At 43.0% G+C, this 13,581-nt stretch overlaps 1 protein-coding gene across 1 annotated transcript in view; it reads right to left on the minus strand.

Moving 5' to 3' along the window:
• The window catches only part of LOC126297817 (lipase 1-like), a 265,176-nt gene that overhangs the window by 11,382 nt on the left and 240,213 nt on the right, over positions 1 to 13,581 (minus strand). The window contains exon 7 of the mRNA XM_049989046.1: positions 12,487 to 12,629. Within this exon, the coding sequence (XP_049845003.1) occupies positions 12,487 to 12,629 (143 nt within the window). The remainder of the gene's footprint in view (positions 1 to 12,486; positions 12,630 to 13,581) is intronic.

Genomic DNA, 13,581 nt, shown 5'->3' on the forward strand with positions numbered 1-13,581 from the left:
AGTGTTGGGAGCAGCATGGCTAGCTACACATACCGAAAAATGGTTGAGATGCATTTGATTTATGTTGCGGCCAGTTGCAATGGACAAGAATCCATATGACTGACAAGAATCCATATGATTGTGTCGTGCCAAATACCCTGATAGAAAGGTGCTATGCTATATATTAGTTGCCACCCTGCATCGTCGATGTATGCAATGTGGGCCTACAGCACAGATAAACCTGACTCACCATACATAAGGTCAAAAGATTTCAGAAGCATGAATAAATGCTACAGTCTCATAATCGAGGGTGAATTACTTTAGCCCCCTATGATTCCCAGAACCTCAAATGGATTACTGTAGGATAAAATTCGTGACTTAATAAACTATAACTCATTCAGAAACCCACAAAATAGGTTTACTGTCAGTACAACTTAACATATACTGACGTCCGATCTAATTTTACTACTCTTTATAATGAGTGAATTAGCTTATTTGAGGAGTGTGCTATCTAGCAGGATTTATGCCAACAAAAGTCTGCTGCAGTGTGCTGCCACCTAATGGCCCTGACGTAAACTTCTAGTTTAGTGGCAAGGGTTAGCTGTCTTCTTAGGAAAGGGCAGCGTATTCCTCCGCTACAAGTTGGTGGGGAGGTGGTTTGCGAGCCAGACGCCAAGGCTAGCGCCCTGGCTGACACGTTCGCGGCCAACTTCACATCTGTAGCGGACATCATAGACGCAGCACATGTACAACTAGTGCACGAGCGTCTGCATGCATTCCTGGCAGCAGAGGCAGCTCCAGAGGACGAGATAGCTGCTATCACTGAGGAGGAGGTTGAATACCAACTGCGAACCCTAAACACCAGGAAAGCCGGTGGCAGTGACAGAGTGGAGGCAATTATGCTACGGCAGCTCCCCCCTCCTGCTATTCAGCCGCTCACCGAGCTATTCAACCATGTGCTGCGAACTGGGGTCTACCCCTCTGTATGGAAACATGCAGAGGTGGTAGCCATACCAAAGTCAGGGAAGGATGCAAGGCTGCCGCAAAACTATCGACCTATTAGCCTCCTCCCAGTAATGTCAAAGGTCTTTGAGCGTATTTATGTCCAACGACTTTTAGCTCATGTAAACCGCGAGCTACTCATGCCTCCCGAACAGTTCGGTTTTCGGCAGGGGCATAGTACACAGCAACAGCTCTTGAGGTTAGTAGAAGATGCGATGGGTGCCCTGGAGCGCCGGGAGTATTCAGGGGCGATACTCCTTGACGTCTCCAGGGCCTTCGACAGCGTGTGGCATGAGGGCCTCCTATTCAAACTTTTTGAACTGGGGATACAGACGCCACATGTGAAACTCATTGCATCCTACCTGCAAAATCGCACTTTTAGTGTCCGGGCCGGTGACGGAATATCCACTAATAGGCCTGTTCGTGCGGGAGTACCGCAGGGATCCGTCCTTGGACCCCTGTTGTACACCCTGTACACGTCAGATGTAACTAGGACGCAGAGAGTGTCGTTAGCACTATATGCGGACGACACCGCCCTCTACGCACGATGTCTCAAGGTTAATATCCTTCGTCGTCGCCTACAAGAGGCGTGCGACGTATTGGGAGCTTGGGCAACAAAGTGACGCCCGAAATTTAACGCCACAAAAAGCCAGGCAATTATTATTACACGTCGCCGGATACCAAGGGATCTTCAACCAGTGCAGATCATGGGAGGCCCCATCCCATGGTCTCGCACTGTTAAGTATCTGGGCGTGACTTTAGACCGGCACCTCACATGGGGCCACATGTCACAGAGGTTAGGGGCAGAGTCTTAGGACGCTTACGCGAACTCTACCCTGTACTGAATCCACAGTCCACGCTTCCCACACACTCCAGCATTACGCTATATCTGGCACTGATCAGACCAGTGCTGGAATACGCGGCGGTAGTGTGGGGAAATGCCGCCGACTGCCATATCAAGCGGTTACAAGGCCTACAAGGTAAGGTCCTGCGCCTTGCCATGCACCTGCCGCGGGACTTCCCCACCAGGGACCTGCATGAAGTCACAGGGATCCCCATGGTTAGGGATCGATTCAAACTGCTGGCGCGGCAGTTCTATGAGCTGTCGTCCCAGTCAGACAATGGGTTAATATCAAACCTGGGTACCCAGGAGCACAGGAGGGGGACCACACGATGGCCCGACATGCTTCGGCAGTGATCGCCAGTGGAAACACTCACGACCACTGTTAGAGCAAAATCAGATACACTACACACGCACACAACACTCGTGTGACACATAGGACACACACAACACGTTAGGCCATCAGAGACACAAGTACACTTAGGATAAGCAGGAATAACAATTGGGTTTAGCTTGTGAAACCACAGGGCACATAGGTTGTCCCTTAGGTTAAGAGTCGCTCGCTCGGCTCGTGCCTAGCCAGCTCAGGCCGACATGTAGTGCATTCACACTGCGCGCCGTGCCGAGCCGGGACGGCGAAATGGGGGAAAATCCACTTCTCCGATTTTCATGCTTTAAAAATTCTTAGCGGTATATAAGACTTCGCCACATCATTTTATGAACTTATTATTTCCTTAAAAGCGTTACTTACGTCGTGAAAAAAGAAAAAGTCTACTTTTCGTTTCGCGTGATTTCTTAGTTTCGTAACGCTTCCCAACCGATTTTGAAGAAAGTATGCGGCTAAAAAATCTGATTTTTGTACACGTGGTAGTGTAACATTTTAGCTTCGTATTGAATCATTTATCTTTCCATATTTCTTAGCAGTCATTGTGAAATGATGCTATTTGTCAACGTTGTGCACTTGATTTACAAATCTTGTAGTGAAAAAGTTATGTAGCGGGTAGCTTACTGTTAGATCCGTTTTAGACCATACATTGTTGGGAATGAAATGTAGCTAAAAGTACCAAAAAGTTTTTTGAAATGATAATGATACTGGTATCTGTCTCTGGTCACAAGTAATGCGAGCTATTCAATGGCGTCAGTGCCGCGTCCGCTAGTTCGCGCGGTTGCAACTTGGTTTAGTGTAGTCATATAATGCAGGACAGAAAAAAAACTATTTACTAGTGATCAGCGCAGACCTAGTGTCGGTCCCTCGTATCATTTTAATGGTCTCATTGTCTAGATAAAGTGTCAATGACATAGGTCTCATAAAATATGATGTAAAAGTAGTCACAAAAACAAACTGGAGATTTGTGATACGTTTACTGCAGAAACTGAAGCGCAATTCTGTAGTCTCGTTGTCTACTTTGGCAGAAAAAATACTGAGGAGTTAATGAAACTTCTGTAGATCGACACATATGTGCGTTTCATTGTTCTTCATTGTTTTTTTTCTTCCTTGGCGGGGTGCGTTGCACTGTCAAGGTAATCCCCACTCTTTGGCTAAATGGCTGTTAGCTGCCGGAGGCCAAATAAATAAATTTAAAAAAATCCCTACCCTTCGACAGCTGACAAGCAAGTCAGTAGAAAACGCAGCTGCAGTCAACAGTTGCTCGCCTTTAGCTAGTCTATGCTGTCTTGTAGAACAATGTCTTCACTCTTTTATTGGTATTGTTTTGACTCTTCAGTAACTTGTCGAGTTTTGAAGTACAGATAAACTAGGAGGTTATGGATTCATCCCATAAGTATTGACCCACATTTAGGAGAGTTTTTTTCTTTGCATGAAGAACTTAAAAACTATCCTGAAAATTTTTATTCATATTACAGAATGAATCATAATACATTTCAGTATGTGCTGCAGAACATTCAAGACAAAATTTTTAAACAGAACAAATTTTCGCGGAAGTATAACAGCAGAAGAAAAATTGTGTATAACGATAAGGTAAGATTCGTTAGTACACACTTTTTGGTTTGCAGTAGAACTTTGTACAGCATTCACTACCCCAATTAATTGTAGTCATGCTTTTGTCTTTTAAATTTCACAAACGCTACCTCTGAGGGGAGGAAAGTTTATGATACTCCTGAGAATCAATGGGAAGTAAGTAGCTTCGTCATTTTGGGTAATGTCTTGCTGTGCCTTCAACGAAGAATCGCAGAAATACAGCTTCAGAATTTTCCAACTTTTTTCTTCTTTTTTCTTCATGATGCACCGCTTGGCAGTGGTGATGGTTCATCATGCAGAGCCACTGATGACCTCACAAAATTCTTTTCATTACCTTGTAAGATAGACAGATTGATAGGCGAAGAGTTTTGAGATAATGCCCTTTGACTCAGTGGTTCTATTTCCACTGATAAGGAACTGTGCATAGCTCTTGGAACTTAGGAAAATCATATGACAGGAACTTAGGAAAATCATATGACAGAACAAATCTCGAGTGGAATTGCATTTTAATATACTATTCCCTGGATCACATGACCTTATTTTGCCAAGTTACTCAAGTTATTCTCAGTAACTGTCTTTCAGATCTTTGCATTTCGATTTCACTATTTCAATTGAAAGAATATAGAAGGGTGCAAGAAAATGTCTCTGTAATTATTTATTGTTGTATAACTGTGAAATGACATGTACTAAGTAAATATCTACTGTGCAAACAAAACTGTAAAAACTTCGCCCAACACCACACATGAGTAACACATTTTACGATTTTTTTTTCTCGGGTATCTGTCCACTGGCATCTCCTTTCATGCACTAGCATCGTTATTCCGATTAGGAGTGTCCACCGTATCAGTGGTGGTGAAAGACGTTTGTATGGCCATATGGAAGTCACTTGCTCCCATTCATTTACCAACGTCAACTGTTTCTCGATTTTAAGAAATTGCCAGTAAAATGCATACGAGATGGGGATTTCCAAACTGTGTTGGATGTATAGACGGGAAGCACATACGTGTCCAATGTCCTAAACTTTCTGGCAGCATGTTTTACAATTACAAACAGTATTATTCAATTGTACTCCAAGCAGTTGCTGATGCAAATTACAAATTTATAGCTGTAGATGTTGGTGCCTACGGTAAACAGTCTGATGCAGGCGTGTTTAAATAAAGTATGTTATATAAGAAACTTACAAATGGGGAGCCGTTATTACCGCCACCAACAAGACTTGAAGGAATCTGACAGGAACTACCGTACGTAATTTTGGGAGATGAGGCTTACCCCTTACTAGAGAATTTGATGAGACCTTTTCCTCGCAGAAATTTGGACAACGAGAAGATTCTATACAATGATATACACTCCAGAGCAAGAAAAGTTGTTGAATGTGCACTTGGTATAATGACCAATAAATGGAGACTACTGAGGAAGGAAACTGAAACATCCATTTACGTAGCTGATCACATAGTCACGTGCATTTGTCTGCTTCATAATATTTTCATTGACAGAGAAGGATGCAATGTTGAAGCTGAAAAGTTTTGTAACAATGCTGATATGCAGACAGATGGTGCCACAGTCAACAGAAATTGCACATTACGTTCTAAAACTGCCAGGAACGCTTTTGTTGAATATTTCGTTAAAAATGCAACTTAAAATAATTTAAAAAACGTTCCAAAAATAAATTGTGGAATTGAAAGTACTTAGCTATTTACTGAATTTTTGTGTATCTAATTTCATTGTAAATAACACAAATAAAATTATAAAGGAAAATAATTTATATTTGTGTGTACTATCTGAAACACACTCATTGGTTACTTCGTTCCATAATCTGGAAACTGCATCATTACTGTCATACTAGCCGAATTTCTGATACCAAATTGATGGACACAAGTTAATGTCATGTATATGTTATTCTGCAGTCATTAAAGTAGGAACATCGCTAAAAGATGTCACAGACAACAGCTTATAGTAACGTGCCACAGCATGACTTTACAATGCATTGTCATCTGGTAGGGACACATTTCCGTCCCTCAGTGACACTCGTATCTGTCTCCGTTTACAAGTAAATGCGAACTATTTAGTGGCGGCAATGCCGCGATCGCTGGCAGGCTATTGTTGCAAATGCATATAAATACGGTAGATTAAGTAAATGAAATAAAAGTAATTTCGCATGTATCATTATAATAAACGTAATTTTTCCTCACTGATTGTGAAATGTGAGGTAACATTTGAAAATAAAAGACGTGTGCAGTCTCACTTGTGATGAAAGCAGAAGGGGGATGTGTGATGCGTGTACTGCAGAAGCTGCAGTGCTGCTCCACAGGCTCCCGCCTGTGGTCGGCTCGCGCCGGCAATATTAAACACTCGGGATGTTAACTACAAATAAACAGTTTTAATGTGGGTGTATCTAATTTCATTGATAGATACGCTATTCATGGACTTTTTATTGTAACTGGATAAAATATTTATGATTATATCACAGTTTGTAGTACAACAATTTGAAATTTTTGCAGTGGGGTCGGAAAATACCCCAGGTATACATTAATGTGATTTTCAGTGTTTTTTATACGTTTTGTTTCGAAAATAAATCTTGGCAACAATGCGCCTTATAAACCGACATTCAATGTACATTGTTATAAAAAAGGACAGAAAATACATTCACGTGTGTTGTTACGACAAAGCCACTGCTTGTAATTGAGTTTTGTGGAAGGAAGACGTGGTGTTATAGTTTATTCGTTACGAATGGTGATACACGTTTTGCAAGGGGCACGGTCTCGAGCAGATTGGCAGATTTACAGAAGAGTGGTAGTGTTTATGGATCAATTTTTGGAAACGAGCATGACAGTGATGTTGACAGAGATACGGTAGAGAAAGATATACATGTTGGAGATGAAGTGGATATGAGTGACTGTGAAGAAGATGATAATGGTATTTAGGTAACGAGTCATCTACTTTTGTGCCTAGAAATGGACAGATAGCATATAACACGGTACTATCTAATGTGCGCAAGCACGTTTCAAGGAATGTACTACATGACACTGCACATATTTCATGTCACCTTAGACCACAATTATAGACAAGGGCAGTTTGTCTCTGACTTTTATCACCAATGACATGCAGAGTGTAATAGTAATGCATACCAATAATCAGGCAAAATATACATTCTGTATCTAACGCACGAATGCTGCGCTGAACTTGATTCTGAAGAGCTGCAGGCATTCTTTGGTCTACTAATAATAGCTGGCTTGCACAAGGCATGTGGAAAGCCTTTGAATTTTGGTTAGAAGAGTATAGATTACCTATTTTTCGAGCCAAAACAAGCTTTTCAAGATTTCGAGATATTTTGATGTGCCTCCAATTCGATGATAAACTCACAAGGGAAGAAATAAAAGCTGCTTCCGGATCAAAAGCTGAACCTATAAGGGCTGTGTTTGAAATGTTTGTTGATGCATGCATTTCGTCTTATGTCCCTGGACCTTATATTACAGTTGATGAGCATCTGTGTACTTTCAGGGGACGGTGTCCATTCAAGGTGTACATTCCTTCGAAACGTGGAAAGTATGGGATAAAAGTGTGGGCTGCTGCAGATTTTGAGACCAATTATGTCATAAATGCACAAGTGTATATGGGGAAATCTGCTGAAGGAAGGAAAATAAATTAAAGGAAACGAGTGGTACATGATTTAGTTGATCAACTGAAGGGAAGTGGTAGGAACATTACCATATATAACTTTTTTACAAGTTTTAATTTGGGACAAGAACTTCTTGCTAATAAATTTACACTTGTGGGAACCCTTCAGGCCAATCAAAAAGAGATATCAAATGAAATGTTGCCATCAATGCACAGCCGTACGTTATTGAGCACTTTTGGGTATGTACAGACTAGCTTTTTATGTTCCTACACAAAATAAATCAGCCATTTTGCTGTCTAGACTGCGCCACACAATTTATGAAAGTGAACATGAGCACAAAAAACTTAAACAATAATATTCTACAACTCAACAAAGTCAGGAGTTGATATAGTTCGTAAGATGACTGACTACACATTATTCAGTGAAATGTGGAACAAGGTGGTGGCCACTTGCTGTATTTTTTGATATACTATATTCAGCTTGTCTCAATGCTTACATTCTGTGTTGTAAATTTTCACACGATTTGAGAGGTTGAAATGCAAGAAGAGAATTCCTCTCAGGACTAGGAAAAGAACTAGTCAGACGTCACATTGAAAGACGAATCCTGTCGCCCCAGTGCAGAACACAATGCATTGGTTCAGCAATAATATTTTGAGGCATCTAAAGGAAAAACAACACGATAATCAGGAAGCCAATGCCCCAAATCTGAAAAGAAAATGGTGCGATTCCTATCCAAGGTCAACGGACAAGAAAGTGAATCAACAATGTGATGGATGTCACAAAATTGTCTGCAAAGAACATGCTAGGATAATTGTATTGTGTAATGATTGTTCATTATATGACACGAAGAGCGAGTGGGAGTGTATTTCCAATAAAATTCCATGTAAGTGATATTACACATAACATTAATAAATTACAGTAATCCAGAATGAGATTTTCACTCTGCAGCGGAGTGTGTGCTGATATGAAACTTCCTGACAGATAAAAACTGTGTGACGGACCGAGACTCGAAATCGGGACCTTTGCCTTTTGGGGGCAAGCGCTCTACCAACTGAGCTACCCAAGCACGACTCACGACCCGCCCTCACAGCTTCAATTCTGCTAGTACCTCGTCTCCTACCTTCCAAACTTCACAGAAGGTCTTCTGTGAAACCTTGCAGAACTATCACTCCTGGAAAAAAGGATATTACGGAGACATGGCTTAGCCACAGCCTGGAGGATGTTTCCAGAATGAGATTTTCTCTGCAGCGGAGTGTGCGCTGATATGAAACTTCCTTACAGATTCAAACTGTGTGACGGACCGAGACTCGAACTCGGGACCTTTGCCTTTCGACCGCAATTTTAAATTGGCTAAATGCATTCAGAACAGAGAATGTGTCATGTAAGAAGAGAACTGACAGAAGCCTTACAACACCAAAAAATGTCGAACGAGCTAGAGCAGCAGTACTACAATCTCTGAAACGCCCAGCTCGGAAACACTCACTTGCTCTTGGCATTTCAAGACGTTCTCTCCATTGGATTATTCACAATGAACTGAATTTCACCCATCTAAACTGTGAGTGGTCCAGCAATTGTCAGTACAGGATTATGTAACACGAAGAACATCTTGTGGAGACATGCATGCAACCATACCTCGTGACGCAAATGTGTTCTTTTCTGATGAGGCACATTTTTCTTCTCAGTGGGTGTGTAAACAAACATAATATGCGGTACTGGAGCGACACGAACCCCACGCCAATTCACCAGAGACCCCGGTACTCACGAGTAGGCATCATTGGCCCTTACTTTTTCCAGGAAAATCGTCGTGCTGTAACTGTGGATTCGGATCGTTACTTAACTATGCTGCAAGAGTCTTTCCAGCCGGCTTTTGAGGAAATGCAATTACAGGATACCTGGTTTCAACAAGACGGTGCCACTGCACACACAGCGGACATTACCATGAAGTTTTTGAGGCAAACGTTTCGGAAGGATTATCTCTTGGATGGAGGATCTCAGCTGACCAGCAGTGTGAGTGGTTCAGCAATTGTCAGTACAGGTTTATGTAACACGAAGAACATCTTGTGGAGACATGCATGCAACCATATCTCGTGACGCAAATGTGTTCTTTTCTGATGAGGCACATTTTTCTTCTCAGTGGGTGTGTAAACAAACAGAATATGCGGTACTGGAGCGACACGAACCCCACGCCAATTCACCAGAGACCCCGGTACTCACGAGTAGGCATAATTGGCCCTTACTTTTTCCAGGAAAATCGTCGTGCTGTAACTGTGGATTCGGATCGTTACTTAACTATGCTGCAAGAGTCTTTCCAGCCGGCTTTTGAGGAAATGCAATTACAGGATACCTGGTTTCAACAAGACGGTGCCACTGCACACACAGCGGACATTACCATGAAGTTTTTGAGGCAAACATTTCGGAAGGATTATCTCTTGGATGGAGGATCTCAGCTGACCAGCAGTGTGAGTGGTCCAGCAATTGTCAGTACAGGATTATGTAACACGAAGAACATCTTGTGGAGACATGCATGCAACCATACCTCGTGACGCAAATGTGTTCTTTTCTGATGAGGCACATTTTTCTTCTCAGTGGGTGTGTAAACAAACAGAATATGCGGTACTGGAGCGACACGAACCCCACGCCAATTCACCAGAGACCCCGGTACTCACGAGTAGGCATCATTGGCCCTTACTTTTTCCAGGAAAATCGTCGTGCTGTAACTGTGGATTCGGATCGTTACTTAACTATGCTGCAAGAGTCTTTCCAGCCGGCTTTTGAGGAAATGCAATTACAGGATACCTGGTTTCAACAAGACGGTGCCACTGCACACACAGCGGACATTACCATGAAGTTTTTGAGGCAAACGTTTCGGAAGGATTATCTCTTGGATGGAGGATCTCAGCTGACCAGCACGATCACCAGACTTAGCCCAGTGCGATTTTTTTTCTTTGAGGTCACCTGAAGTCAAAGGTGTATTGCAACCGTTCCAACACCCTGGAAGACCTTCAGAACAATACTAAGGCTGAAACTGCAAGAAGAGTACATGAGAATTTCAGAAAACGACCGCAGCAGTGTGTGGATTGTGAAAATAGACATTTGCCACGTACACTGTTTAAACCATGCAATTAGAAACTTCCGTTATTGTCAAATATGAGGAAAATAAAAATGTAAGTTTCTAAGTGTCCATTATTTTTTACATAATTTCCAAATCAGAAATTTGCCGAGCTCCACCCTGTATTACTACACTACACCAACAAGAAATGCAGATGATAAACGGGTATTCATGGGACAAATATATTATACTAGAACTGACATGTGATTACATTTTCAAACAATTAGGGTGCATAGATCCTGAGAAATCAGTACCCAGAACAACCACCTCTGGCCGTAATAACGGCCTTGATATGCCTGGGCATTGAGTCAAACAGAGCTTGGATGGCGTGTACAGGTATAGCTGCCCATGCAGCTTCAACACGATACCACAATTCATCAAGAGTAGTGACTGGCGTATTGTGACGAGCCAGTTGCTCGGCCACCATTGACCAGACGTTTTCAATTGGTGAGAGATATGGAGAATGTGCTGCCCAGGGAAGGAGTCGAACATTTTCTGTATCCAGAAAGGCCCGTACAGGACCTGCAACATGCGGTCGTGCATTATCATGCTGAAATGTTTTGCATGCATCCAATGAAGGATAGAGCAACGGGTCATAACACACCTGAAATGTAACGTCCACTGTTCAAAGTGCCGTCAATGCGAACAAGAGGTGACCGAGACGTGTAACCAATGGCACCCCATACCATCACGCCAGGTGGTACGCCAGTATGGCGATGACGAATACAAGTTTCCAATGTGCGTTCACCGCGATGTCGCCAAACACGGATGCGACCATCACGATGCTGTTAACAGAACCTGGATTCAACCGAAAAAAATGACGTTTTGCCATTCGTGCACCCAGGTTAGTCGTTGAGTACACCATCGCAGGCGCTCCTGTCTGTGATGCAGCGTCAAGGGTAACCGTAGCCACAGTCTCCAAACTGATAGTCCATGCTGCTGTAAACGTCGCCGAACTGTTCGTGCAGATGGTTGTTCTCTAGCAAAACGTACCCATCTGTTGACTCAGGGATCGAGACGTGACTGCACGATCCGTTACAGCCATGAAGATGAGATGCCTGTCATCTCGACTGCTAGTGATACGAGGCCGTTGGGATCCATATTCTGCTAATAGTCATTGGATTTCGACCAACGTGAGCAGCAATGTCACGATACGATAACTCGCAATTGCGATAGGTTACATACAATACGACCTTTATCAAAGTCGGAAAACCGAGCGAGGTGGCGCAGTGGTTAGCACACTGGACTCGCATTCGGGAGGACGACGGCTCAGTCCCACGTCCGGCCATCCTGATTTAGGTTTTCCGTGATTTCCCTAAATCGCTTCAAGCAAATGCCGGGATGGTTCCTTTGAACGGGCACGGCCGACTTCCTTCCCCATCCTTCCCTAATCTGATGAGACCGATGATCTCGCAGTTTGGTCTCTTCCCCCTAAAAAGTCGGAAACGTGATGGTACGCATTTCTCCTCCTTATACGAGGCATCACAACAACGTTTCTACAGGCAACGACGGTCAACTGCTGTTTGTGTATGAGAAATCGGTTGGAAACTTTCCTCATGTCAGCACGTTGTAGGTGCCGCCACCGGCGGCAGCCTTGTGTGAATGCTCTGAAAAGCTAATCATTTGCATATCACAGCATCTTCTTCCTGTCGGCTAAATTTCGCGTCTGTAGCACGTGATCTTCGTGGTGTAGCAATTTTAATGGCCAGTAGTGTATTTCATGACGTCAGTGTACCAACGGATATCCTCTTTCATTTTGCTTTATGTTATGTCTTTATGTGTTTGGTAAATATGTAGGCTAAATAACCCAGTATGGCAACTAAGGAGTTAAAAATCACGCATCTTAGAGAACAGAAGTTTCTCCGGAAAATCAGGGCTTCAACGTGGGCCAGAAACTTTTGAAGCAAACAAGTCAGTCGGAAATGTGAAAGCCAAGTGAGAAACAAAGACTGAAAGACTACCTTAGGGTGCAACTCGTAGTCGTTGTCAGCGTAGTATAGAGCGAGCGGGGCGTCTATTGTCTGCAGGTGGTAAGCAGGTGGTCTCGTCGATCCGTAGCGACGCAAGTTTTCCTCTGGGCCGCGGTCCATGGCTTCAAACCGACCTGTAGACAAATACAGCTTGCTGGTTTTAAGGAAGCCTAATCGTCTAGAAACTTGCAATAATGACATAAAGGATGAAGTAAAATTCCTAGCACTGTGCAAAATTCCAGTTCCAAGTCCTTGTTTTGAGTCGAGTGGACGGCTTGATCTAGAGAGTTGAAGGGTCCTGTAACCAGTTACATTGCAACTCCCTGGACCTTCGCCGTTGGGTTGGAACTTGTAGGTTCCTGAGGTGTGCACTACACATGAAAGGCTGTTATCATGGTAGCTGACACTCTCTAGGCTGTTATCATGGTAGCTGACTCTCTCTCTCTCTCTCTCTCTCTGTCTCTCCCTGTGTGTTGTGTGTGTGTGTGTGTGTGTGTGTGTGTATGTGTGTGTGTGGTGCACGCTGGTTTTTTTTTATATATAGAGTTGGTAACACGGTGCGCTCCACATAACGATAGTTGTGAAAGAATCCGCAGTATTAGTTCTCTTCTCTATCTATACAAATTGAAGTTTTGGCTAACAGATGGATTGATTCGCGAGGAAGACTCATGTACATAATCTGCAAATAATTTTTGGAAACTGGCTCAACAATGGAGATTTAAGTCCGCTGACGCTGTGCAAACGATAGCATTACCATCTAGTAATACAGTGCGAATTGGGCCTGGTGGTCTAGTGTGAGCCTGAAAACTGAAAGGTCATAGGGTCGAATCCGCTTCAGACCAGGAAATTTTCACTGTATTTTAACCTAGTGTTCACCTCCTAATTGTTGCAGGCATTTGCCAGAAGCGAAACCCTGATCAGGTTTCATGTTAAACTGTATGTCTAATTTTCGGAGAGCTGAATCAAGGGGAGGTAGCTCAGCATGTTTGGTCAGGGGTTAACTACCCTCTGTAATAAAAACAAGTGATTGAATGGATTGATAATGAACCTTAAGGGATGTTAGGGGACGTCCGCCGCGAACAAATG

The sequence above is a fragment of the Schistocerca gregaria genome, chromosome X, assembly GCF_023897955.1.
Source record: "Schistocerca gregaria isolate iqSchGreg1 chromosome X, iqSchGreg1.2, whole genome shotgun sequence".
NCBI classification, from domain to species: domain Eukaryota; kingdom Metazoa; phylum Arthropoda; class Insecta; order Orthoptera; family Acrididae; genus Schistocerca; species Schistocerca gregaria.